The sequence below is a fragment of the Suncus etruscus genome, chromosome 2, assembly GCF_024139225.1.
Source record: "Suncus etruscus isolate mSunEtr1 chromosome 2, mSunEtr1.pri.cur, whole genome shotgun sequence".
NCBI lineage: Eukaryota > Metazoa > Chordata > Mammalia > Eulipotyphla > Soricidae > Suncus > Suncus etruscus.
In genome coordinates this window covers 7,619,216-7,647,152 of record NC_064849.1, presented here as the reverse complement: position 1 = coordinate 7,647,152, position 27,937 = coordinate 7,619,216, and the positions used below count along the sequence as shown (strand labels likewise).

The following is a 27,937-nucleotide window of genomic DNA, read 5'->3' as shown; positions in this document are numbered from 1 at the left end:
GCTATTTCTATCCCCAAGAGACTTCTGCAAGGTCCAGGATGCATTTCATGGTCTGTTTCCAGCCACCATGCCACACTTCACTTCTGTTCAGCCCTCAGTATAGCTGTCTTCTCTGTCCCCCAGCTTGAACTGCCCTAAATAGTGGTATATTCCTTCTAGGACTGTCCTCACGTCTAGATCCTGCCTAGAGGCAGGGATGCCCCATTCCTCAGCCACTGCCAGGAAGACACTCCAGGTGAGCAAGTCACCTAGGACTATCTTCAACAATGGAGGTGCAGGGTACTAAGTGGCTTGGTTCAGGTCTCTATCCTGACACTCTCCTAAGGAGGCTGCTTCTTGGCACTTCCAAGAAGTGTTATTCTGAACAGCTGTTCCTGGACCAGCAAAGCTCAATGATCAATTGAGAGGTATGATGAACAGATGGCCAAGCAGAATGACTTACCTTCACTTTGATTTTAGGAGGAGCCATGACTTTCTTCTTGGCCCTGTTCAAAGGGAACAAATACAGAAAAGGTTTAGAAAACACAAAGCAGACAGACTGACCCTGAGATGTGAGAAGATGGGGACACTCACAGGATTGAGGTCAGGTGCCCGTGGCCTCGCCTGCTCTCCTTGAACAGAGTCCTGGAAGAAACAGAACCAGCAGTTTTCAAAGACCTGAGTGCAGACTCTGCTGTAGACTACTCCCAGCCCGAGGAGTGGATATGCAGTCAATGTAGTGGCCTGGTGAACTGAGTAGCTGGAGAGAAGACCTAAGGACCTAAAGTGAATGCAGAGGCCACCAAAAGCCAAGTGAGGGAAAAAAACCCTAGAGTGTTGACTGCAGACTTCTCAGAGTGACACGTGTCCTGTGGCAAAGACCACAACCAAGCACAAGCACCCTGGCCACTGTAGCCAAAACAAAGGGAAAAGGAAGGACAGACAGACAAACTGGACCACACAAAAATTTAGTTGTACTGTACATCAAAAGACATAATCAGCAGAGTAAAAAGATAGCCTATAGGGGAAAGAAGTATTTTGATAACATCAAAACATCTGATAAAAGAACGGCCCAGGTTCAATCCCCAGCATCCATTTGGTCCCCCGAGCCTGTCAGGAGCTATTTCTGAGCACAGAGCCAGGAGTTACCCCTGAGTACATCCCGGTGTGGCCCCAAAACAAAACAAAACAAAACAAAAACCCAAAAAACCCCAAAGGACAACAACTTCTAAAGGAGCCCAAGCAATAGCACAGCAGTAAAGCATTTGCCTTGCACTTGGCCAACATAGGACAGACTAGTTCGAATCCTGACATCACATATGATCCCCGAGCCTACCAAGAGTTCACTGAAGATACACAGCTAAAAAGTATGTGAAAAGTTGCTCAACATCTTTAATCATTTGAGAAATGCAAATAAAAACTGTACCAAAATACCACTATTAGGATGATTACCATCATACAGAGCAGAAAGCAGGAGCCTGAGGGATAGCTTAAGGGTTATGGTCCAGCTTCTATTTGGGGAGGATGGGGAGTAGGGGCTTGGGGTTTTACCATACCTTGTGGTGCTCAGGGTTTACTTCTGGCTCTGTGCTCAGAAATTGCTCCTGGCAGGCTGTAAAGTCTGGTTGTGTAAAGCAAATGTCCTCGTCACTGTACCACTGCTCCAGCCCCACAGCCAAGCTTCTTAAATTGGCTCATGACCCTACCTAAGGCTTTGTAAATGAATGTGAGGTCTCAAAAATCTCTCAACAGTAAAACGTTTCAGAACACACAACACCAAAATTTAATTTAAGTGTCTGGAGAGATAGTACAGTGGAGAAGGCACCTGTCTTGAATGCAGCTGACCTAGATTTGATCCCTAGCACTGCATATGGTTCCTGAGTCCCTAAGTACTACCAGGAGTGATCCAGGGGTGCAGAGACAGGAGTGCCTTAAACACAGCCAAGTGTGGACTCCCCACACCCATAAAACGCGTTTCTGGCAAGGTTTGCCATGGCTGCATTTCTTGTCCTATGTGAAGAAGTTTCAGCAGCATTAGCCTGGGGATATCTGCACTGCACTTACCTCACACATTCAATCCAAGGTGCAGTCAAATGACCAAGCATGATGAGCCTGGCAGCTCTGAAGTCTAGGATTCCTGGTGATGAAAGCCATTTCCAACCAACCCCCATGAAGGATGGATAAGCAATGCAATTAAAGGGAATTAAGGGGTGCAATTTCAGAGAGCATAGAGGAAGATGTGAACAACAAGCCAGGAAGCATGACCCCTGGAAACATACATGAGCACCACCACAATCCCCAGCAAACTCTACAACCAGAATGTGCACACACACAACTAAAGTGTGCAAGCACTGGCACATGATGTGCAAATCCAGGCAAGCAACACAGCAACAACAGCAATTTAAAGAAAGGGAAGAACAGAAATCCAGTGCTAGAGAGTATGTGCAGAAGCTGGAATTCTTGTGACCTGCTGACAGAAATGTAAACTGATATACCTTTGTGGAGAGTCCTCAGCTAAACAAAGAATAACCACACGACATGTCCACTTCTGGGTCTGTTCCGAAGACAACCGAAAGGAAGGTCTCCCAAGAATACTGCTCACCCACATTCATAGCACCATTGCTCACAACAGCTCAAAAGAGAAAGCAGTCTAACAACCCATCATAGGATGAGTGGTGAAGCAAAACATGGTATAGGAATACAATAGATTAGCACTCAACCTATGATAAGGAAGAAAATTCTATGTAGCATGTATGAACCTTGAGGTCACTGTGTTAAGGAAATAAACCAAATAGAAAAAGTGAAATAGGGCCGAAGAGATAGCACAGTAGCAGGGCCTTGCACGCAGCCGATCCAGGACGGATGGTGGTTGGAATCCCAGCATCCCATATGGTATCCTGAGCCTGCCAGGAGCGATTTCTGAGTGTAGAGACAGGAGTAACCCCTGAGCACCACTGGGTGTGACCCAAAACAACAATAAAACAAAACAAAAAAAAGAAAACAGGCATGGTTTCACTTCCACGAGGCACTCACAGAGTGCCCGGGAAAGATAGAAAAGAGAAGGGAAGCTGCCAGTGTGAGGGAAGAAGTCAGTGCTGAATGTAGATTTCAGTTTTGCAAGATGAGAAGAGTGGCAAAAATGGAAGGTGGTGAGTTACACAACAATCCAATAGTCTTTATTTCACTCTAAACTGTGTGGAGTTTTTATTTTATTTTATTTGTATTTTGGGTTACAACCCACAGCGCTCAGGGTTTACTCCTGTCTCTGCGCTCAGAAATTGCTCCTGTCAGGCAGGGGGGACCATATGGGATGCCGGGATTCGAACCACCGACCTGCATGCAAGGCATGCAGAAAGACCTACGAAAAACCACGGTTAGATCCCCCGGTGTTCCATATGGTCCCCCAAGCCAGGAACAATTTCTGAGCACATAGCCAGGAGTAACCCGAGTGTCACCGGTTGTGGCCCAAAAAACAAACAAACAAAAAAAGATGGTATTTTTTTTTGGTTTTGTTTTTTGGCCACACCCGTTTGATGCTCAGGGGTTACTCCTGGCTAAGCGCTCAGAAATTGCCCCTGGCTTGGGGGGACCATATGGGATACCGGGGGATCGAACCACGGTCCTTCCTTGGCTAGTGTTTGCAAGGCAGACACCTTACCTCTAGCGCCACCTCTCCAGCCCCAGATGGTACATTTTAAGTGTATTTTATCACAATTACTAGTGGCTGCAGCTAATCCTTCTCTGGGCTCTCTGAACAGTCCTATGGGACACTGCACCACACAAAGGAAGCTGTGAGATGGAAATTTGGTGAGAGAGGAGAGAGGGGAGGGGGGGAGGAGGGGAGAGAGAAAGAGAGAGAGACAGAGAGACAGAGAGAGAGACAAAGAGAGACAGAGACACAGTGACAGAGAGTCTGTTTATATATAAACTTAACACTCGACTTGCATGAAGCTGACCCTCTGTGTTTCTATTTATATATAAACTTAACACTCGCCTTGCATGAAGCTGACCCTCACTGAATCCCTGATGCTACATGGTCCCCTAAGCATCACAGGATACACTGAGCAAAGAGCCAGGTGTGACTCAAAGAAAACAAAAATGTCTATGACCTACTACAAGTACATCATTTTTATTTATTATTTTTTGTTTGTTTGGTTTTTTGGGTCACACCTGGCAGCGCCCAGGAGTTACTCCTGGTACTGTGCTCAGAAATTGCTCCTGGCAGGCACAGGACCATATGGGATGCTGAGATTCGAACCAACATCTGTCCTTGATCAGCCGTGTGCAAGGCAAACGCCCTACTGCTATTCTATCTATCCGGCCCTCTACATCATTTAAAAAGACATAAACAAACAAACAAAAATTAAAAGAAATCTGGATCTGAGAGTACTTATTTGCCTTGCAACAACTGACCCTGATTCAATCCTTGGCACCCTACACGATACCCTGAGGGAACCATGAGCAGAGCAGAGCCATAAGTAGCCCCTGAGTACCAATGATGGTCTAGCACTCATCTCCCTCCAAAAAGTTAAAGACTTAGTCAATCTCTCCACTTGGAGCAGAGGCCATCCTCTCCTCTGTAAATGTCTGCTGAGGCAAAAGTGCACAATCATCTCTGGACAGGAGCAGGATAAAGGAAGGCAAAGATAACATCCCACAGAAACTCCTAAGACCGAAGACTACTTTCCAGAGACCAACATGCTACCAACGCCTCAAGTGAGACCAGAGCCAAGCCCACGAGGCAGTGCCTGACAAAAAAGCAGCACTCCATCCCCTCCTGCACAGGAGGTACCAGTATCATCACTAAGACCATCCTGGCAACCTGCAGGCCTCACCTGGCCTGCATCCAGCCTTTGGGCCACAGAGGCTTGACCTCAGCATCCAGAAAGACCTTCATGTAGTCCTCCAAGGACTGCGCTTTGTTGTTCCTCTCCAGATCATAGCTCTCCAGTTTGATCTTCACCAGGTGGCAGAGCAGCTCCCTGAGGGGGAGGGAGAAGTCAAACTTCAAACAACCCCAAATCCTTCAAGGGTATAATCCTGTATCTCCAGCAGCCCTGATTAAAGTAATTGTTTCTAATTTTCATTAGAAATATGGGGACAAGCTCAGACACTGGACCCACAAACCCTCCAATGAGGTAAGGTCCCAGTTTGGGCACACCTGATTTCATCATTCCACTGGAACTTCTTCCGGGGTCCCATTATCCTCCTGCCCCCCCTTTCTTCATCTTCCTCATCAGAACAAATCCGTTCTCTCTGCTCCTTGTCTTTCTCCTCTTCTAGCATCCTACAGGGTGAACAGAAATAAATGGCCCCCGACAGTCACTACAGGAGAACTGCTTCCTCCTGTTCATCAACTCACTCCTTAGCCCCAGGACTTCTAAAATAAGGTGGAAATACTGAAGTCAAGAGTCTCATTCAGAAATGAAGAGGAAAACAAAAAACAAGAGCGAGAGAGAGAGACAGAAAGACAAAGAGAGAGAGAGAGACAGAGAGAGAGAGAAGTGGGGAAGAGGGTGCAAGATGCAGATACCAGGACCTACTTACTTAGACACCTTGGCTTGTGTGTGTGCCTGGCATTCATCTTGGTACTTGGTCATCTGCTCTGGCATTGCCCTGCCAATGGCTTCCTTAAGCTTCTGGAGAGGCTCCTTTAGCCGCCCCCCCTGCAGAAAAAAGGACACATTGTGAATGGCTAATTCCTGAGACAGCAGCAGCAGCAGAAACAGTGCCATGAAAACTCAGGCATCTCCAGCCCTGAGCCCTGAAGCGAGTTTACCTCACCCACCTGCTCATAAAGGTGAAGTTTCCGAGCACGTTTGACCAGAGTATCTTTGCTGCAGGGCAGGAATGAAGCAAGATAGGCATAGACACCAGAACGAATCTGACTACTCAGCTCCCGAGTCTGCACCTCTATGCTGAAGAACAGAACAGAGTTATCAATGACTTGCAGCTCACTTCAACTTCTCTGGTGGTTGGGACACCCTGGCATGGAGGAGAGCTAGAAGGTCCCAGAGTAGTCAAATATTAGTTCATGGGTCACGTCATGTAACTGTGGGCATTGTAACACATCTCCTGCAGTTAACAAACAAGAATACCCATAGCTGATAAACTTGGCATGTAAAGAAGCTCAAGACACTGACGACAAAGTGAGAGCAAGTCAAAGGGAGTCAAGAAAACAGAACCCAAGAGAACAAGCTTTGCAAGTCTAGATTCCATAAATGAAAAAAACACATTTTCCAAGTGGAAAATTACTGAGTTCCTTGAGATGGACAGAAAATACTTGGTGGAAACAGCTCTCTTTGTCCAGATTAGGAAGGGGATTCATTGTGCCCTCGGGTTTCCTGTGTAGTAAGCAGAAAACCATCTTCACTTCCAACCACTCCTGACTTGGCAAGTGTATACTAGCTGCTCCATGATAGTAGACTGCTGCTCTAAGATGACACTCTTTTTTTTTTTTTTGTGGTTTTTGGGTCACACCCGGCAGTGCTCAGGGGTTATTCCTGGCTCCAGGCTCAGAAGTTGCTCCTGGCAGGCACGGGAGGACCATATATGGGACGCCGGGATTCGAACCGATGACCTCCTGCATGAGAGGCAAACGCCTTACCTCCATGCTATCTCTCCGGCCCCTAAGATGACACTCTTGAGAGCCAGGCCTGCTAATTTCTTGCCTGGCCACCAGGTAGCTTGAAAAATACTTTTTTTTTTTTTTTTTTTTTTTTTGTAGTTTTTGGGTCACACCCGGCAGCGCTCAGGGGTTATTCCTGGCAGGCACGGGGAACCATATGGGGCACCAGGATTCAAACCGATGACCTCCTGCATGAAAGGCAAACGCCTTACCTCCATGCTATCTCTCCGGCCCCGAAAAATATTCTTACACGTGCAAATTCTGCACAACAAACCTCATTAGCTACATAAGCCCCTGGAGAAGAGATGGCAAAACTAGAGGACAAGCACCCAGAATCCAGTCTGAGTTTGAAAAATGTAGGTTTGGGGACTGGCAAAGATGCTTGCCTTGCATGCACCTGATCCAGGTTTGATATTGGCATATATATGGTGCCCCGAACCCCATCTGAAGTGATCTCTGAGAAGAGGGCCAGGAGTAATCCGAACATGCTGTGTGTAGCCCACAAACACAAAACAGTGTGGGTTTTTCTTTACTTATAATCCAAGTACTGTCTACAATACTTGTTTGCTCGGAGAAATATGACTGGTGATGAGACACCAGCACAGGGAGGAAAAGAGAAAGGAGGAGGAAATTAATCTACTCAGGCCTGCTTAGGAGACCCCAGGAGGGCAGACTGGGTAGTGTCTGTTTTTGCTCACTTTTGGGGATCCACAGTGACAAGCAAGTACACCTATGCTCTATCTTCCTCTTGTCTCACAAATAAAAAACTCTCATATACAAGATTCCAGAAATGCCTGCTGGCTCACATCTATGGTTTCTTGGAGACCTCCTCTTCAAAGGAACAGTAAGAAATAAACCAATTTGGAGCCGGAGTGATAGTACAGCGATAAGGCATTTGCCTTGCACATGGCATACCCAGGACAGACCCAGAATTGATTTCTGAGTGCAGAGCCAGGAGTAACCCCTGAGCACTGCTGGGTGTGGTGGCCCCAAAACCAAAAAAATAAAGAGGAAATAAACCAATTATTTTGTTATTATGTTATTGGGGGCACCCTGGAGTGCCCTTGGAGTTTAGTCATATCCCCGGCCTGCTCACCCCAGGCATGATATGAAAAAATAAAAGGTACTTACTCTAGCAGGATGCCATTAATATCTTGTGTAAAGAACTTCTGTCTGCTCTCCCCCTCAGCAGCTCTGGCAGCCTGGGTCACAGCACAGTAATACCTGTTAGTGAGCTGTCCCCACAAGGCCCTCACATGCCCCCCCAGGTCCAAGAACAGCCAAGCCAGTCAAGCCAGTCTTTTTTTTTTTTTTTTTTTTTTTTTTTTTTTGGTTTTTCAGGGCACACCCGTTTGATGCTCAGGGGTTACTCCTAGCTAAGCGCTCAGAAATTGCCCCTGGCTTAGGGGGACCATATGGGATGCCGGGTGATTGAACCGTGGTCCTTCCTTGGCTAGCGCTTGCAAGTCAGACACCTTGCCTCTAGCGCCACCTCACCGGGCCCACCAAGCCAGCCTTTTACAGAAAACCTGTCACCTCTCCAAGAAACCTTTCCTTCCCTCCCCAGCCTTAATCCCGGGTCCAGTTCACCTATGATCACTAAATGTATGCTCCAGAAATGGTTTACCCCTTTCAAACACAGCTGAAGCTACCTTAGGCTACCTTAGGCTACCATGACTATAAACATGGTCACATTATTTCCTCCTGTGTCACCTGTGTGTCCAGCACAGCCTCATCTAGATTGTAAACTGGAATATCCATACATCTACAGTACAGAAAACAATCAAGAATTTTAATAAACAGGTAAGGACATAAAGATTGTTACATACTGCCCACAATAACAGCATCATAATGCAAGGGTATCACAATTAAAATATAACCTAACAAAGTCATCAAAAATATTACTGCTGGGGCCGGCGAGGTGGCACTAAAGGTAAGGTGTCTGTCTGCCTTGCAAGCGCTAGCCAAGGAAGGACCGTGGTTCAATCACCCCGCATCCCATATGGTCCCAAGCCAGAGGCAATTTCTGAGCGCTTAGCCAGGAGTAACCCCTGAGCATCAAACAGGTGTGGTCAAAAAAAAAACAAAAAACAAAAAAAAAAAATTACTGCTTTAGCATATAAAAACACTCATTTTTTTTCTTGAAGAGTCACATCAAAATCACTGCAGAGGAGACCCAAGAATATATAGTCTGAAAAAGAGGTCCCATCCAGTGCATGGATATGGGGAAAGAGAAACTTTTGTTACTGGCAGAACTGGTCTGACCTTTTTGGAAAACATATATGGATACTTGAAAATTGAGCTCCCATAGGACCCAGAAATTCCACTTTTTGGCATCTACCCTAAGGGCCCAAGAACTATTCAGAAAACATTTGCCCCCTACTATGTTCATTGCCATTCTATTCATAATAGCCAAAAACTGGAAATATCCCCAAGCATCCAAGAATAAATTACTTGGGGCTACAGAGATAGTACAGGGGGTAAAGTATGTGCCTTGCACATGGCTGACCCAAGTTTGATGCCTGGCATTCCATACAATCCAGTCCATTTTCTGCCAGGAAATGATACTTGAGCACAGTGTTAGGAGTAAGCTCTGAGCACAGCACAGTCAAGTTGGCCCCAGAACAAAAACAACTAAAAATAAAGTGGAAGGAAGCAAACACTCTGATGGAGGGTATGGTGCCGAATGTTTTGTGCATGAAATCCTATTATTAACAGTATTGTAAACCTTGATGCCTAAAATAAAACTTAATAAATAAAATACACTGGAGGCCGGAGAGATAGCATGAAGGTAGGGCGTTTGCCTTGCATGCAGAAGGATGATGGTTCAAATCCCAGCATCCCATATGATCTCCTGAGCCTGCCAGGAGCGATTTCCGAGTGTAGAGCCAGGAGTAACCCCTGAGCGCTGCCGGATGTGACACAAAAACAAAATAAATAAATAAAATACACTAAGAAATTTTAGCATGACAGAGCTTCTGGATTTTGGTAGAAGGAACTTGGGGCCACATCAAGCAGTGCTCAGAGCTTAAATCTGGCTCTATGCTCAGGATTATTCTTGGCAGGCTTAAAGGACCATATGTGGTGATGGGGAAAGAACCCAGGTCAGCTGCATGCAAGCTGTACTATAGCTCTGGTCCTACTATATATTTATTTACTTTTGGATTTTGGGCTACACCCAGTGATTTTGCAATTAGGAATCACTCCTGGCAGGCTCAGGAGACCATATTGGAGGCCAGTGACTGAACCCAGGTTAGTTGTATGCTATTAAAAGCAAATGCCTACCTACTCTTACTATGTACTGTAATATAGCTCCAGCCCCATACTATGTAATTTTTTTAATCCTTTTTTTTTTGGTTTTTGGGTCAGACCTGGCGGTACTCAGGGGTTACTCCTGGCTCTATGCTCAGAAATCGCTCCTGGGAGGCACGGGGGATCATATGGGATGCAGGGATTTGAATCGCTGTCTGTCCTGTAACAGCTGCGTGCAAGGCAAATGTCCTTCTCCTGTGCTATCTCTCCAGCCCCGCACTATATAATGATTCTCGGGGCAGGAGAGAGAGCATGGAGGAAAGGCTTTGCTTTGCATGCAGAAGGTCAGTGGTTCAAATCCCAAAAACCAAAAAAAAAAAAAAAAAAAGGATGATTCTCATTGAGCTATTTTGAATTGTGGACACTGTCCCAATTCTTTTTTTCTCTCCTATTATTTAGGAGCCAAACCCAATGATACTCAGGAAAACATGACATAACATGGATTGAACCTCCTACATGCAAAACTTGCACAGCAGCACTTTGAGCTCTCTCCAGCCCAGTTCAAGGTTTGAGTTTTCCATTTTTAATTACAGTTTAGGTAACATGGATATAACAGTGTTATAGTTTACTGCTTGGATATACCGAAGTTACTGCATACCACTACTACCATGGTCACTGCTGCCGCCATGAAAGTTCCCCTGCCCCCACCACCACCACATTCTAATATTTACCCATTTACCTGATACCTTCACTTAATCTAGCTGGGGTTTTATTTTGTTTTTGTGATATACCCAGTGGTGCTCAAGGATTTCTCCTGGCTCTGCCCTCAGGAATCATTCCTGACAGGCTCAGGGGATCATAGGACTGTCAGGAATAGAACCAGGGTGAGGCCAGAGAGATAGCCTGGAGGTAAGGCATTTGCCTTGCATGCAGAAGGGTGACATTCGAATCCCAGCATCCATATGGTCCCCAGAGCCTGCCAGGAGCGATTTCTGAAAGTAGAGCAAGGAGTAACCCCTGAGCACTGCCAGGTGTGACCCAAACAAACAAACAAAAAGAACTCAGGATGATTACAAGCATGGCAAATACTCTACCCACTGTACTATTGCTCTGGCCCTCAAATTTATATTTATATATTATGTATTTTGGGGGGGGGGTTTGGGCCACACCCGGCAGTGCTCAGGGGTTACTCCTGGCTGTCTGCTCAGAAATAGCTCCTGGCAGGCACGGGGGACCATATGGGACACCGGGATTCGAATCAACCACTTTTGGTCCTGGATTGGCTGCTTGCAAGGCAAACGCCACTGTGCTATCTCTCCGGGCCCTATATTTATATTTTTAAATAAACCTTTATTTATTTTTGGTTTTGGGGCCACACAAGGCAGCACTCAAAGGTTACTTCTGGCTCTGCACTCAGAAATAAGTCCTGGCAGATTCAGGAGACCTTATAGGATGCTGGGGATCAAATCAAACACCCTACCACTGTGCTATCACTCTGGCTCCTAAATAAACCTTTATATTTTAAAAGAGCAAAGGAATCAAGCAGTTAGATAGGACAGGAGGAAGGGCGCCTGCCTTACACATGGTCAACTCAAGTTTACTCTCCTGCAGCTCAATGGTCCCCTGAGACCTATTAAGAATGATTCTTAAGCACAGAGCCAGGAGTAACCTGAGCATCTGAGTGCTGGATGTGGCAAAAACAACAAGAAACAAAACCCACAGCCTTGAGTCCCTAGTTAATAAGCTCACAATGTACCTTTTTCAGGAAAAAAAAAAAAAAAGTAACTCAGTGACTTCCTGGAAATCTCTTGATGAAGCAAACTAGCAGAAGGCACCTCCACCAGCTCCAAGGTCCCCTACTTCCCTGCCCATCATTCCAGCAACCTAGGGAAAGTAGCTCTGAGAAGTTGCCCTAGATCAAAACCATCACCACTAGACCGGGTTTTGCTGGCCAGGATGAAACCTAGCACGGTCTCCTTTCTTTCAAAAGATCAAACAGGCTCGGTTTCTTTTCAAACTTCTTGGATCATGTCTCCCTGAATGGTGATGCAGTTCCAATGCTGCGGGAGGAAGTAGGTACGTGATACCCATTTTGTTTCTATTCTTAGTATTGTTTCCATTTTTTACATCATACCAAAAGACCAGAATAGACCTGGGTCATCTGTGTGGACCAAGCAGCACTGATGCTGAGGGGCAAAACCTAAGCTTCCCAACAGAATATATAGTAAGACAGGGAAAAGGGGTTGGACAAAATCACGGCACTTCCTGGGACCCAGAGAATATACCACAACAGAGTAAGAAGTTAAACCATAAACTACAGAGAAAACAGCACCACTGTGCTCCTCAAGTGCCTTTCTTTCCCCACCCTGGGGAATGGGCCGAGCCATGTGTGCTCAGGGATCATTCCTGGTAGTCCTTGTGGTGCTAGGGATCCAAGAAGGGTCAGATAAATGCAAGAGAAGCATCTCTCCAGCCACTGAGGCATCTATTTAAAACATACTTTTGATCCAAGCCGAAGTCAACAATATTAGAATCGAGGAACCTTAACTTTAACAATCTAAACTCAAAGGGAGCTGTTACACTAGCAGGCCAGAGAGCAAAGAATGGTGGTATAGGACGCACTCTGGGTCCACTGGTGGAGGGAGGTTGACACTGGTGGTGGGAAGGGCCCTGACTTATTGTATATCTAAAATTCAAGTATGAAAGACTCTGTAGATCACAATTGTCTCAATAAAATAATTTTGAGGGTCAGAGCACAATAGTACAATAGCACAATAATACAATAGGTAGGGTGTTTGTCTGGCATGTGGTTTACCTGAGTTTGACCCCCAGCATCCCTTATGGTTCCCCAAACCCACTGAGTTATCCTTGAGCAATGAGCCAGGAATAAACCCTGAATACCACTGAACATGGCCCTCCCCTAAAAAAAAAAAAAAAAAAAGAAAAAATTTTTTGAAAATGTTCATATGCTCATTTCAAATATCACTTTTTTTGGGGGGGGGAGGCTCACCTGGCGGCGTTCAAGGGATTACTTCTGGCTCTGCGCTCAGGAATCACTCTTGCAGGCTTGGGGAACCATATGGGATACTGGGAATCGAATCCAGGTCCATCTCAGGTTGGCCCCATGCAAGGCAAATGTCCTATTGTTGTGTTATCTCTCCAGCTCCTCAAATATCACTTTTAATCATAAGGTAAATCAAATTTTGATTCCCTCACACAAAAGACAGGGTTCCTAAGGAATCAGCCGGTATCAAATTTGTTCACACATCTTGGTAGACTGCAAACATGCTAAGACACACCCATCCAGTGTATGCTTTCCACTACTGATCCCAGGAGAGTGCTCAGCTCTCCTTGAAAACCTGAAACCTTGGCAGCACCTATGATGCACATTAAGGCAAAAAGAGGCAGGAGTACAGAAGTACATACAACTTCTAGAGCTCAATCTTAAGGGTCTTGCAGCTTCTACCTCCGTCCTCCTGGAATGTTGCTAATGTTGCTAATGTTGTCATGTCCTGAAGGAGCTCAGGATGAAAGACCAGAGGAGAGACAGGTCTTGTATTTTAGTGCCCAATCAACCTGCCAGATAAATGCCACCTCAAAAGCAAGCCCAAGTAGGACCAGAAAAGGCCCTCCTGGCCAACTGAAGTCAGAAAAAATGAAGCACTATCTGAAACACCATGTTTGGGTGTTTAATTTAAACAGCTCTTTTAAACAGCAATAGACTGGCATGTCTTCTACAACAGTGATCTTCAGCCACCAGCCCCAAGACCAGTGCTGGTGTGTGGAGTAGAAAGATTGAAAACCACTGTTCTGGGCCCGGAGAGATAGCACAGCGGCGTTTGCCTTGCAAGCAGCCGATCCAGGACCAAAGGTGGTTGGTTCGAATCCTGGTGTCCCATATGGTCCCCCGTGCCTGCCAGGAGCTATTTCTGAGCAGACAGCCAGGAGTAACCCCTGAGCACTGCCGGATGTGGCCCAAAAACCAAAAAATAAAAAAAAAAAGAAAGAAAACCACTGTTCTACTACATTAGGTATAACTACCAGTACAGTGTGTTCAACAAGTACTGGCCTGCAGGTAACAAAAAGCAAAACACTGATGCACGGTAAAGGAAATATTAACAAAAATACAAGAAGTAATGCTTAGATGTGGCTCAAGTACATATGTACGTAGGATATACCAACACCAAGAATTCTCTTAAGAAAGTTATCCTGGGGCCGGGCGGTGGCGCTGGAGGTAAGGTGCCTGCCTTGCCTGCGCTAGCCTAGGACGGACTGCGGTTCGATCCCCCGGCGTCCCATATGGTCCCCTAAGAAGCCAGGAGCAACTTCTGAGCGCATAGCCAGGAGTAACCCCTGAGCGTCACAGGGTGTGGCCCAAAAACCAAAAAAAAAAAAAAAAAAAAAAAAAAAAAGAAAGTTATCCTGGGGGCCGGAGAGATAGCATGGAGGTAAGGCGTTTACCTTTCATGCAGAAGGTCATTGGTTCGAATCCCGGTGTCCCATATGGTCCCCCGTGCCTGTCAGGAGCGATTTCTGAGCACGGAGCCAGGAAAAACCCCTGAGCACTGCCGGGTGTGACCCAAAAAACCAAAAAAAAAAAAAAAAAAAAAAAGAAAGAAAGTTATCCTTCTCAAAAGAAAAAAAAAAAAAGAAAGTTATCCTTCTCACAAAAATAATGTCTTTGTATGTAGAAGTGGATTCTTTTTTTTTTGTTTTGTTTTGTTTTTGTTTTTTTTTGTTTTTTGGGCCACACCCGGTGACACTCAGGGGTTACTCCTGGCTATGCGCTCAGAAGTCGCTCCTGGCTTGGGGGACCATATGGGACACCGGGGGATCGAACCGCAGTCCGTCCTAGGCTAGCGCTGGCAAGGCAAGCACCTTACCTCTAGTGCCACCGCCCGGCCCCAGATTCTTTTTTTTTTGTTTGTTTTTGTTTTTTTGGTTTTTGAGTCACACCCAGCAGCTCAGGGGTTACTCCTGGCTCTATGCTCAGAAATTGCTCCTGGCAGGCTTGGGGGACCATATGGGATGCCGGAATTCGAACTACCGACCTTCTACACGCAAGGCAAACACCTTACCTCCATGCTATCTCTCCGGCCCCTAGAAGTAGATTCTAATTGGAAAGGCCATATATGGATAATTGAATCTTTAATGAGCAACCCTGTCCTAGATCTTTATTCCTCTCCTCCCTCAGGTTTTTGAGCTACATCAAGGGATGCTCAAGAGTTACTTCTGGCTCTGCACTCAGGCATTACTGCTGGTAGTGCATATCTTGCAAGACCTTAAGTTGGATGTGGTGCCTGGGATTGAACCCAGAGACTCAGCACTGTGTGGTCCTAGCATCCTGAGCATCACGGAAAGACCCCAACAACAGCAACAAAAGTAAATAAAGTATCTATTTCCCGAGTATAAGCCAAGTTTTTGTGCTGAGAACCCCAAACTCGGCTTATACTCGGGTCATACAGGACAGGAATCAAATGCACGGAGTCTTCAGTCATCTTCTGCCGTCTGCTGGAGGGGGCAGTGCTTCAGCTCAGCCCACAAGACGCAGCTGAGCTGAAATGGATGCCACTGAACTACTTAACCCACAATATTCTGCGCTTTGTATGAGACCAACAGCAGTGATGATATCTGCGAACTCAGTGATGATGACAATGCCTATGCTGATACCCTCACATCAGATACAGCTGAAACTCTATTTCGACGTACAGAGAACGAGGAGGAAAAATCCAGTTTTGAAGGATTTTAACCTTTGTGATTTAGCTCAATTACCTGTTAAGGCCGGGTGGTGGCGCTAAAGGTAAGGTGCCTGCCTTACCTGTGCTAGCCTTGGACGGACCGCAGTTCGATCCCCCGGTGTCCCATATGGTCCCCCAAGCCAGGAGCAACTTCTGAGCACATAGCCAGGAGTAACGCCTGAGCATTACCGGGTGTGGCCCAAACCCCCCCCCCCCAAAAAAAATTACCTGTTAAGATACAGTTTTCTGCAGTTTCAAGTTTTTTGGTTTTTTGGGGGGAGGGTCACACCTGGCAGCGCTCAGGGGTTCCTCCTGGCTCTATGCTGAGAAATTGTTCCTGGCAAGCTTGGGGACCATATGGGATGCTGGGATTCGAACCACCGACCTTCTGCATGCAAGGCAAGCACCTTACCTCCATGCTCTCTCTCCGGCCCCACTTTTCTCTCCAGCCCCACTTTATTTAAAGTTTTAAAGTTATTGTTGCTAGTTTACAGTTTTTCTTTAACAATAAATATTGAAAAACATTTAACCTACTGAATCCTCAATTATTTAACTGTTTTGGGTATATATTTTTATTTTTGAAATTTACCAGTGGCTGCTAAATTTTCCACCTCAGCTTATACTTGAGTCACTAAGTTTTCTCAGTTTTTAGGGTAAAATTAGGGGAAACAGGTTATACCTGGGGTCAGCTTATACTCAAATATATACGGTATTTTTAAAAAAAGGGAAGTACTGGGGGCCGGAGAGATAGCATGGAGGTAAGGCGTTTGCCTCTCATGCAAAAGGTCATCGATTCGAATCCCGGAGTCCCATATGGTCCCCCGTGCTTGCCAGGAGTGACTTCTGAGCATGGAGCCAGGAGTAACTCCTGTGCACTGCCGGGTGAGACCCAAAAACAAAAAAAAAAAAAAAAAAAAGGGAAGTACAAAACCAATATGTATCACTGCTAATTTTAGTATTATATACAAGATTAAGCTAAAAATTGTAAAGATTGGGAATAGAGAAATAATTCAAGGATTAATGCTTGCCTTGCATGTGTCTGAGCATAATTTTATCTCCAAGTACTGCCAGGAGTCATCCTTGGGCACTACGGGTGTGGCCCAAAAAGCCGTGCACCTCTACCCACCACCAAAACGCTAAAATCAATTCAAGATCTAGGTCAGAATGGCCAGAGAGATAGGATAGTACGTAAGGGGCTTGCTTTGTATACTCCTGACCCTGATTCAAACTCCAGCACCCCATATGGTCCACAGAAGTTTGTCAGAAGTGATCCCTGACGAGAGTAAGCCCTGAAGACTGCCCAGGAGGCTCCCAAACAAAACCAAAGAATAAAGGGGCCAGAGAGGTAATACAGTGAGTAGGGCATTGCCTTGCACACAACTGACTCAGGAGTGACCCCAGCATATCGTATGATCCACTGAGCACTAGCAGGAGTAATTACTCAGTGCAGAGCCAGGAGTAAGCCACAAGTCTCCTGTGCATCCCTGGATGTAACTCAAAAATCTGAAGGAGGGGAGAAAAAAGATCTAAGACAGAGCTACTCATTAAAGATTCAATTATCCACATATAGCCTTTGTAATTAGAATCCACCTCTACAGGGGTCAGAAAGATAGCACAGTGGTAGGGTGTTTGCCTTGCATGCAGCCGCTCCAGGAACGATGGTGGTTCGAATCCCAGCATCTCATATGGCCTGCCAGGAGCGATTGCTGAGCACAGAGCCAGGAGTAACCCCTGAGCACCGTCGGGTGTGACCCAAAAACAAACAAAAAACCAGAATCCACCTCTACATACAATGAGAAAAATAATTTTCCAAGAGAATTCTTGGTGGTGGTACATCCAGACCATACAAACACACACAGGAGGCCCCAAGGCTCCAAGCACAGGGCCTAGGAGAACAGAGCACCCAGTGAACCTTTAGAGAAGCATTAAGTAATTTTCTGAAATAAGCCTTCTTTCTCTTGCAACCACTATAAGTAATAAGGGCTTTACAGTAATTTTTATTAGGCGAATAAGGCAAGGGAACTATTTGCAGCAATAATTACATACCCAAAGGTTCAACAGGGATCTGCAGTTTAAAGCAGCAACTTTCAGACTGGTGGGATGATGGGCAACTCCCACTCAGTACTCCACTTCCTCAAGTATCTCAGTTATGCTATGGAAGGGCCAGGTGCTAAGTAAGATACTCATTTCACACTGAACACTATGTCCCCAGTCCTGAACACATCAGACTCTGCTCCTACCCTCTCCCACCACGTCTACCTCCAGTGTGATCTCCTGTCCTATCTCTGTGTGCTGGAAAGATCTACACCTGGCAGTCATTCAGGGAGAACTGGCTCATAAGGTCCATCCAGTGGACCTCCCCTGGAGGGTGGTTTTCTGACCCAACACTTGTGCCATTTGTTTTCACTAAGTACGTTCATCTTTTCCCAGGAAAGTGAAATGATGAATGTATGTTTTCAGACTATAACACAACTTATGTCACGGTTGAAACACTTCTATAAAACTGGCTACTGCTACAGCAACCTTCAGAAGTTAATAAAAAACTATCTGATTCTAAACCAGAGCATTAAAAAGAACCAGATGTGTTTTTGGGTCACACCCGGCCATCGCTCAGGAGTTACTCCCGGTTCTACGCTCAGAAATCGCTCCTGGCAGGCTCAGGGGACTATATGGGATGCCAGAATTTGAACCACCGTCCTTCTGCATGCAAGGAAAATGCCCTACCTCCATGCTATCTCTCCGGCCCCCAAAAGAATCAGATGTTTTTTAAATACAAGTTTCAAAGCAAACACAGAACAGTCTACTTAAATGTGCTAAATTTAGGGGCCGGAGCAATGGCACAGAAGTAGGGCGTTTGCCTTGCATGTGGCTGATCCAGGAAAGACTGCAGTTCGATCTCCCAGTGTCCCATATGGTCCCCCAAGCCAGGAGCAATTTCTGAGCGTATAGACAGGAGTAACTCCTGAGTGTCACTGGGTGTGTCCCCCAATGGGGCCAGAGCAACAGCACGGCGGTAAGGCATTTCCCTTGCACACAACCGACCCAGGTTCGATCCCAGCATCTCAAATGGTCCCCTGAGCCTACAAAGGGTGATTTCTGAGTGCAGCAGTAACCTGAGTGCCATTCGCTGTGGCCCAAACCCTCCCCAAAAAAGATATACCCTGAATCCTAAATAAAGTACAATTTATTTCAAATACTTAAGTCTAAGAGGTAGATAAATGAGAATAGAATCCTGAGCAATATGTTTACTTACTTTGTATGCTGCATTCATATATTTTGGAAGTGAGAAAACAGCACTTATAGCCATGCTTATTTTATGGCACTTGCAGCACTTATTTTATGGCTATAGGTATAAGTAGCTACCTTACAACATAAGGTTAGTACACATAATAGTGATTCTAAAATCCCATGAGCATCACTGCTTTAGAACTTAAGAGCTATTGGGTATAAACGCCATAGGAGTTACAAGGCATGACACCCAAGACAAAGCATTATTTTGACTAAAAGGAAAATGGCACCATATCGAAGAATCTATGCTTGGTTTATCGCCAGTAATATACTGAACTGATGATAAACAATTCTGCTATCTCCGACTATATCCTGAGGGCTATGGCTGCTTTTAATGGGGCATGAACATCATTTAGGACTCAGCTTTTATTGATCACAACTGTGAGTTCCAGTGATCACACATATCACCAACAATGTTTAAGGCCAGGAAGCAACAGACACCCAAAGGGAATGAAGCACAGACTGTGTAACTTATGCCTGTTCACTTGTGCATTTTCTTCTCTTCAAAAGATGACTAAAAAGAGGGCTCTGACTCATGCTTCCTGCCAACACTAGAGTCCGTCTGTCACTCACAATGAAAGATACTTTGTGGGACAGGAACTGAGAGGCAAAAGACTGAAACTCTCCGCCTCAAAAAAGCACATTTTTCAGGATTAAAAGAACCTAATAGTTTAAAAGTGAGGCCCAGCAGGCAGAGCTAACACTCTCCCCTCACTCGGGACTAGAAGAGGGCTGGGAAAGCTTACACTCCCAGGGACTCTGGCCAGCAAGTTTCCCAGAGAGCAGGGCCAGCGCCAATCTGCCCACATACTTGCAGAGAAGCCCAGCCACACATTTCACCGTACCTGAGCCAACTCCTTAATGCGCTTCTCCAGGGGCGTGGGCAGGCCTTCAGGAAAGGAAGAGGGCTGCCTGAATTCCTGGTCCAGTCCCACCCCAAGGGAATCGCTCTCCTCCTCCATGTCATGGAAGGGGCTTCCTTCTGGAGACTCACTGAGGAGCTGTTCCAAGTCCAGATCAGTAAGTGAGTCCATGGCAGTGGCTGCCTGGAGCAAGTCGTTGTCAGAAGTGGAGCCAAAAAGTGAGAGCAAGGGGTCAGAGGTGCCCTCCAATTCCCGGAGGGTCTGAGACTCAGCTGCAGAGACCACCACAGTCTTGTGATCTTCGTCCCTCTTCTTTTGAGCCTCTTTCTCCTTCTGAAATTTCTTTAGCATCTCTTTCACGCTCAAAGCCCCAGAATATTTCTTTTTCTTCTTCTCCTTACTGGCATTGAGGGCTGTGAAGCTGCAAGGGGAAAGTGGTTACTAAGGCTGCAGGTCAGCCCGGAAGGGCAGTCACAGAGAATGGATTCCGCCCTGTTCCCAGCGCAATGATCTCCAGGAACCTCAGTCACAGTCCACCCTGTCATTCCTCCTCCCTCCTCTTGACATATGGAGCAACTTCTTGCTGAGACCAAAGCTTGAGATTTAACGCAGGTCAGCAAAACAGTGTCACATAATGCTAAATATCCGATGGGGTCTTAAAAACCACTGCAGGCTGAAATAAAAGGTTGCAGAAAAGGGGCCAGAAAACTATTAAAGGGAGAAAGCAGGAGCAGCAGCAACTTGAAGGGCAGCTGGGGAGATGGAGGGAGGCAAAAGAAGCAGAGCGGAGAAGACAAAGGGAAACGCAGAGAGAACTGGGGCAGAGCAGGGGTGCCCAAGAGAACAAGAAGCATCGCAATCACATAGTGACAGAAATAGCTGCCAACACTGACAGTGGGACAGAGACAACGCTGGCTGCCTGACAAAGATGTGAGATGCGACTAGGCCCACAGTGGCCCCGGGGAGGTCTGGGGGGACGAAAGGCTAGGCCCTGCTGCCTCTTCTGAAGCTGTGAGGAGGGTGCGGCAGTTCCCAGGTGTCCTGCCCTGACTGTTCAGATTTTAGCAAAGAAGCTGCTGCCTCTCACCCGGCTTTGGAAAACTTGGACTTTTTCGATTTCTTCTCCTTGTCATAACTGTCATCTTTTTTCTTCTTCTTTATCTTCTCACCACCTTCCTTTAACTTCCGCTTCTGAGAATTAAAGACAAGGCATGATTAGCAGCTCCCTAACTCAGGGAACCAATGCACTCGGCAGCACTGGCCTTGAGCCACCTGGGATACTTGCTGAGAGCTGTTTCCTTCAGGAACACAAGCTTTTAGATGCAGCCAGAGTACTAGTACAGTGGGAGGGGGGCAGGGTACTTGCCTTAAATTCAATGCAGAGCACCCCATATTGTCACCTGTGCTCTAAAGGAATGATACGAGTGCAGAGGCAAGGGTAAGCCCTGAGCATAGCTGGCCGTGGTCCAAAAATTAAAATAAAAGTTTTCAGATGGGCCCCTAGACCACCTTCCCAAAGCAGGTCCATATAGCATTAATTTCCACTGACAGGGCTCCTGGAACACCTAGAATGAGGCAGCCCAGGCTCTCCTGCAGCCTAAAATGAGCTATGTGTGGGCCCAAACCTCTTTGTTTTAAACATACAGGCAGTGGTAGCTTTTAAAATCAATTTATCTTGGGCCAGAGAGATGGCACAGAGGTTAGAGCACTTGCCTTGTACTCAGAAGATGCCAGTTTGATCCCCAGCACCCGATATGCACCCTGATCCTTGCCCCTACTCTGACACATTGGGAAACAAACCCCTGCTAAGCATGCAGGACTCAGGCACGGACACACAATTGAGCTCTCCAAGTTCACATCATCCTGTCACAGCAATATGAGGCATGAACTGCCAACCAAGCACAAACACACAGACCTCCTGCGTCGTCCTAAACCATCATAAAGACTGGCACGTCATGGAGGATCTTTGGAGAGATCCTAAGCCACGTCCTAACCTTTGGAGATTTTTTCTTCTTTTCTTTAATGAAGTCATCCTCAGATTCTGATGCTTGTCGAAACTGCAGGGTTCCTGAATTAATGTAAAATCCTCCATACTTGGTAGTCAAGGAAGCTGGAACAAGCTCATCATACTGAAGGGAAGAAAAAAGAGTCGATTCAAGAGTCCTGACACGACAGTCCAAAGGTGCAGGTGGGTATGGGCAGAGCAGAAGGGACTCCTTTTCTCTGTCCCAAATGGGCATGCTAAGATATCCTGCTGGTCAGTCAGGAAAATGCAGCCAAACACTATTTTGGTCAGGGAATGGAGAGATAGTTCAGCAGGTAGACCATTTGCCTTGCATGCAGGCAATACAGATTCCATCCCTAGTATACCATCTGGTTCCCATGTACCCCCTCTTATCCTAAGCACCTCCAAAACAAATAAACACTGTCTTGGAGAAATCTGGTCATTCTCAGTTGAGGGAATCCAAGGGCCTGGTCAAGGAAACAACTGTGTCTTTCCTTCTGCTGAGGGAATGCCCAGTCTGACCCTATTTCTGCCTTCAGGGATTGTCAGATATGGTGTGGTGGTTCTGAATGGAACTGTTATTAAATACTTACTGCCTCAGAATTATCGATGAAGGAATCAGATTCATCATAACCATACCCCATATCAATCAGGTCCTGTAGTCGGTCTTTTCTACGTTTCTTTCCACCCTAAAATGTAAGAGCAAGATCACTTGCTTTGCATTTAATTATGCTGCACAGAACGTAACTTGAATTCTAATCTTTTAAGGTAACGTGCATATTTTTATTTCAAAGAACCCATTATTCTCAGGACGAGAGAGATAACACAGAGGTACGTTATTTGCCTTGCACGCAGCCAACCCAGGACAGACCTGGGTTCAATCCCCAGCATCCCATATGGTCCCTCGAGCCTGCCAGTAAAGATTTCTGAGCACAATGCCAGGAAACTCAAGTGCCACCAGGTGTGGCTCAAAAACCAAACCAAAACCAACCAAAACAAAACCACTGTTCTTGAATTCCATCAACTGATGTCTAACACATACACAAACACACTCAAACCTTCATACCTAAAAGTCTATAACAGAGATTTATGTTTGCATAACTTTTTTTTTTGGGGGGGGGGAGGGCCCACACCCAGTGGTGCTCAGGGATTACTCCTGGCTGTCTGCTCAGAAATAGCTCCTGGCAGGCACAGGGGACCATGTGGGGACACCAGGATTCGAACCAACCACCTTTGGTCCTGGATCGGCTGCTTGCAAGGCAAACACCGCTGTGCCATCTCTCCGGGCCCAACTAAGGGCTTCTTATGCTTTGTATCAAAGTAAGAATTTTTTTTTTTTGGTTTTTGGGTCACAACGGAGAACCTCAGGGGTTACTCCTGGCTATGCGCTCAGAAATCGGTCCTGGCTTGGGGGACCATATGGGATGCCGGCAGATCGAACTGCAGTCCGTCCTAGGCTAGTGCAGGCAAAGCAGATGCCTTACTGCTTGTGCCACCGTTCCATCCCCTCAAAATAACAATTTTGTTTTGTTTTGTTTTTGCTTTGTTGGGTCACACCCGGCAGTACTCAGGGGTTACTCCTGGCTCTTCTATGCTCAGAAATCACTCCTGGCAGGCTCAGGGGACCATATAGGATGCCAGGATTCGAACCACTGTCCTGCATGCAAGGTAAATGCCCTACCTCCATGCTCTCTCTCCAGCCTTTTAGAATAACAAATTTTAAGGACAAATTCTAAGGATAAGAAAGGCCCTTCATCCATTTAGCTCCATAGACCAGCTCCTACCACATGCAATGTCTGAATCTTCATGAAGCAAGGGATTAGAAGCACCAATCTGTAGAGCCATGGAGAAGAAAAATCATTGCCTTTATGCATTTAATAATTGTATTCCCTTCTCTCCAAACCTAAACTGCTCCTTATCAGTGCTGATTAGATGATCATCACAAAAGGGACAGGAACTGTATAGAAACTTCTCCCACCCTACTGTGTTATAACCCAAGATAACTTACATATTTTTCTTCAAATTTTCGGGCAAGGGCCTCCACTTTATGCTTTTCCTTTTCTTCATCATTGAAAGGATCCAAAAGATCTTTCTTCTGTAAACCATTCAATCAAAAAAAAAATTTAAAAAATTTCCACAATCATATTGAAAATACTTTAATACTCTATTCAATGACTAGAAAACACATGATAAAAGCAATTTTTTTCCAGAAGATAAACTAGAACCCCTGCTATCTTCCCATCAGTTTTGTTTTTTGTTGTTGTTGTTGTTTTTGTTTTTGGGCCACATCCGGTGATGCTCAGGGGTTACTCCTGGCTATGCGCTCAGAAATTGCTCCTGGTTTGGGGGACCATAAGGGATGCCAGGGTTCGAACTGATCCATCCTAGGCTAGCACGCAAAAGGCAGACACCTTATGGCTGATGCCACCACTCCGGCCCTTCCCATCAGAGTTAATCTACAAAAAATAAAGGGGGCAGGAGAGGTGGTGCTAGCAGTAAGGTGTCTGACTTGCCTGCGCTAGCCTAAGACGGACCTCGGTTCGATACCCTGGTGTCCCATATGGTCCCCCCAAGCCAGGAGCGATTTCTGAGTGCATAGCGAGAAGTAACCCCTGAGCTTGCCGGGTGTGGTCCAAAAACAAAAAGGAAAAAAAAAATAACCCCAGAGTTAATCTAAGTTAAGAAAGTAAAATTTCGAGCCAGAGAGATGGCACAGTGGTAGGGCATTTGCCTTGCACGCGGTGACCCAGGACAGACAGTGGTTAGAATCCTGGCATCCCATATGGTCCCCCAAGCCAGGAGTGATTTCTGAGCGCAGAGCCAGAAGTAACCCTGAGCGCTGCTGGGTGTAGTCCCAAAAACCAAAATAAATAAAAATAACAATTAGCGGGGCCGGGCGCTGGCGCTAAAGGTAAGGTGCCTGCCTTGACTGCGCTAGCCTTGGACGGACCGCGGTTCGATCCCCCGGCGTCCCATATGGTCCCCCAAGCCAGGAGCGACTTCTGAGCGCATAGCCAGGAGTAACCCCTGAGCGTCACAGGGTGTGGCCCAAAAACCAAAAAAAAAAAAAAAAAAAAACAATTAGCAATAACAAAAACTCAGTCAGTAATTATTTTCTGAATGTACAAAGATCTAAGTAAACACTGTATCCAGGATATAAATTTTTCCCTATGCAAGTCCTCAAGGACAGTACGCTGTATCAGGACTTAAACAATTGCCACATTATGGCTTATGTTGGTATAACTGTGTTAGTATAATTCTCCTAAGCACCTGTAAAATAGTAACTTCCTTGTTGTTAGGACAGTACCTTCCCACTGTAAGAAATACATAAGTAAATTAGCACACACCTGCGTCAGATTATGTGTACTTTGAACATTGCAGAATAGACACAATGATTCAGGGATTCTGAACACAAAGGTCAGGTATAAATCCTCCAATTGGAGTTAAACTTCTCTGCATATGTACCGTGCATATGTACCAAAACAAATAAAATAAAAAGCATTAGTGCCGGGCCTGGAGAGATAGCACAGCGGTGTTTGCCTTGCAAGCAGCCGTTACAGGACCAAAGGTGGTTGGTTCGAATCCCGGTGTCCCATATGATCCCCCGTGCCTGCCAGGAGCTATTTCTGAGCAGACAGCCAGGAGTAACCCCTGAGCACCGCCGGGTGTGGCCCAAAAACCAAAAAAAAAAAAAGAAAAAGAAAAGCACTGACAATGTTAAAGTACTAAATGGTAGAAGGATCAACAGCTGAAGCTGGGGCCCAAGACTTCTGTTGCATACAATGTTCTCTACTCTGTACATAGTGGGAAAGTGCTATATCAAAAATGTAAACAAATCTGCCAAGGTTAATACATAACTTAAAAGGAATTTTGGAGGAGAAATAGTTCAAAGAACTGGAGCACATGCCTGTCACACAGAGTCCAAGTTTGACCCCCAACCACACGAAGACCCCTGAACCAGTAGGCCTGTTTAGCAGCAGGAATGACCTCCAAGCTCTGAGCTCTTGCAGAAGCCTCCCCACTTGAGGTTTCAACCTAATTTTGGCATCTCTCTCTCTTTCTCTATCTCCCTCCCTCCCTCCCTCCATCCCTCTCTCCCCGATCCTCCCACCTTGAAGGTTTAGAAACACCCCCAAATTTAGCTCTGTTTATAAGAGCCATCTGTGTCTTTGCCTTCCTTTATTCTAGGCAGGAAGATTCCTTTAAAAAAGAAAAATGTTGGGGCTGGAGAAATAGCATGGAGGTAGGGCGTTTGCCTTTCATGCAGAAGGACAATGGTTCGAATCCCAGCATCCCATATGGTCCCTCGAGCCTGCCAGGGGTGATTTCTGAGCATAGAGCAGGAGTGACCCTTAAGCGCTGCCGGGTGTGACCCCCCCAAAAAAAATGTCGGGGCCAGAGAGATAGTATGGAAACAGGGCATTTGCCTTGCGTGCAGAAGGATGGTGGTTCGAATCCCAGCATCCCATATGGTCCCTCAAGCCTGCCAGGAGCGATTTCTGAGCATAGAGCCAGGAGTAACCCCTGATGACTGCCGATCTGGCCCAAAAAACAAAAAAACAAAACAAAAAAAAAATATATGAGGGTGCCAGAGAGGTGGTGAAAGCAGTAGGGCATCTGTCTTGCATGCACAAGTGTAGGACAGACCACAATTCGATACCCTGGCGTCCCACATGGTCCCCCAAGCCAGGTGCTATAGAAGAGTGCATAGCCAGAAGTAACCCCTGAGCGTTACTGGTGTGGCCCAAAAACAAAAACAATTCTGGCCTAGGGCCAGAATAATAGCACAACGGTGGGCATCTGCCTTGAATGCAGCCAACCCAGGACCAATCTGGGTTTAATCCCCAGCATCGCATATGGTACCCCACGCCTGCCCGGAGTGATTTCTGAGTACAGAGTCAGGAGCAGACCAGGAGTGCTGCCAGTGTGGCCCAAACACAAAACAAACCAAAAAAAAAAAAAAAAAGAAAAATAATTGTCCAGCATGAACTTCCAGCACTAGAACACAATTATTTATACCCTTTAAAACCTTGACATTAGGGCTAGAGCGATAGCACAGCCGTTGTGTTTGCCTTGCACAAGGGCGACCTGGGACAGACCCAGGTTCAATCCCTGGCATCCCATATGGTCCCCCAAGCCTGCAAGGAGTAATTTCTGAGTGCTAACAGATGTGTCCTCCCAAGAACCCTTGACATTAAAAAATGTTTCTCTAGGAGCCGGAGCAATAGAACAGCGGTAAGACGTTTGCCTTGCACGCGGCCAACACAGGACAGACCCCAGTTCAAATTCCGGCATCCCATATGGTCCCCTGAGCCTGCCAGGAACAACTTCTGAGAGTAGTGCTAGGAGTAACCCCTGAGTGCCACCAGGTGTGACCCAAAAACAAACCAAAAAGTTTCTCTAGGGTCAAAATGATAGCACAGTGGGTAGGGTGTTTGCCTTGCATGTGGCGAACTGAGGTTCAATCCCCGGCATCCCATATGGTCCTCCCAAGTAAGCTTAGAGCCAGGAGTAAACACTGAGCACTGCTGGATTGGTCCCCCAAAAAGTTTCTTATCTATATCAATTAGCCATAATTCAAATTAGCCTTACATGTACCATTATGTTTTCTCTGACAATAATGAAGAGAAGTCCTAGAAGAGTTCTCTAGCAAGGGCAGCTGAGCTCTGAGTCTCACTCACTCCCTCCAGTAAGTCCACAAACATCAGCTCTGCAGGTTAGTCTGGGCTACAGAAATATACCTTTTCTGTGACCTGAAGGCCTTTCACCTTCCCTCGAATGTTCTTCACCAGCTCTGGGTAGAAGAACTCTGGGCAGCGTTTGTGATCTGGCTCGAAGAGGGTGAGTGTAATACGAACAGCTGCAGCAGGTGGCTCAGAGTCCTGATGCTGCTCTGCTTCCCCAACCTCCTCTTTCCGGGATTTCTTCAAAAATGCAGGATTCAGAGAACCTGGGAGCGAGGTGAAATGGACCCTGTGGGGCTCCGACATGGCTACCAAATCTTAGCAGGTGTCACTGCATGACTTCTGTTAATACTGAAAAAAGAAGAGCCAGAGGAAAACAAAACAATGAGATTTCCTGCACAGTTCACAGATTTAAGTTTAAAAGATTTTCATTGTCACAAGGAACCCACCATTAATTCTCATCTTAATTACCACTTGATGCTTCTTCTGCTTAAAATACT

The 27,937-nt window shown here is 46.1% G+C and overlaps 1 protein-coding gene across 4 annotated transcripts in view; it reads right to left on the bottom strand.

Annotated features, from left to right (window-relative positions):
* The window catches only part of UBN1 (ubinuclein 1), a 37,102-nt gene extending 9,165 nt beyond the window's left edge, over positions 1-27,937 (bottom strand). For 2 of the 4 annotated variants that reach the window (XM_049768439.1, XM_049768440.1), the window contains exons 1-13: positions 27,495-27,937; positions 23,762-23,848; positions 22,347-22,442; positions 21,743-21,877; positions 20,836-20,939; positions 19,731-20,169; positions 7,739-7,809; positions 5,768-5,897; positions 5,527-5,645; positions 5,141-5,266; positions 4,815-4,961; positions 574-624; positions 443-485 (exon numbers count right to left, since the gene is read on the bottom strand). In XM_049768439.1, coding sequence (XP_049624396.1) covers positions 443-485; positions 574-624; positions 4,815-4,961; positions 5,141-5,266; positions 5,527-5,645; positions 5,768-5,897; positions 7,739-7,809; positions 19,731-20,169; positions 20,836-20,939; positions 21,743-21,877; positions 22,347-22,442; positions 23,762-23,848; positions 27,495-27,743 — 1,797 coding nt within the window. In that variant the 5' untranslated portion in view covers positions 27,744-27,937. The remainder of the gene's footprint in view (positions 1-442; positions 486-573; positions 625-4,814; positions 4,962-5,140; positions 5,267-5,526; positions 5,646-5,767; positions 5,898-7,738; positions 7,810-19,730; positions 20,170-20,835; positions 20,940-21,742; positions 21,878-22,346; positions 22,443-23,761; positions 23,849-27,494) is intronic. The other 2 variants (XM_049768437.1, XM_049768438.1) reach the window with 2 other exon arrangements.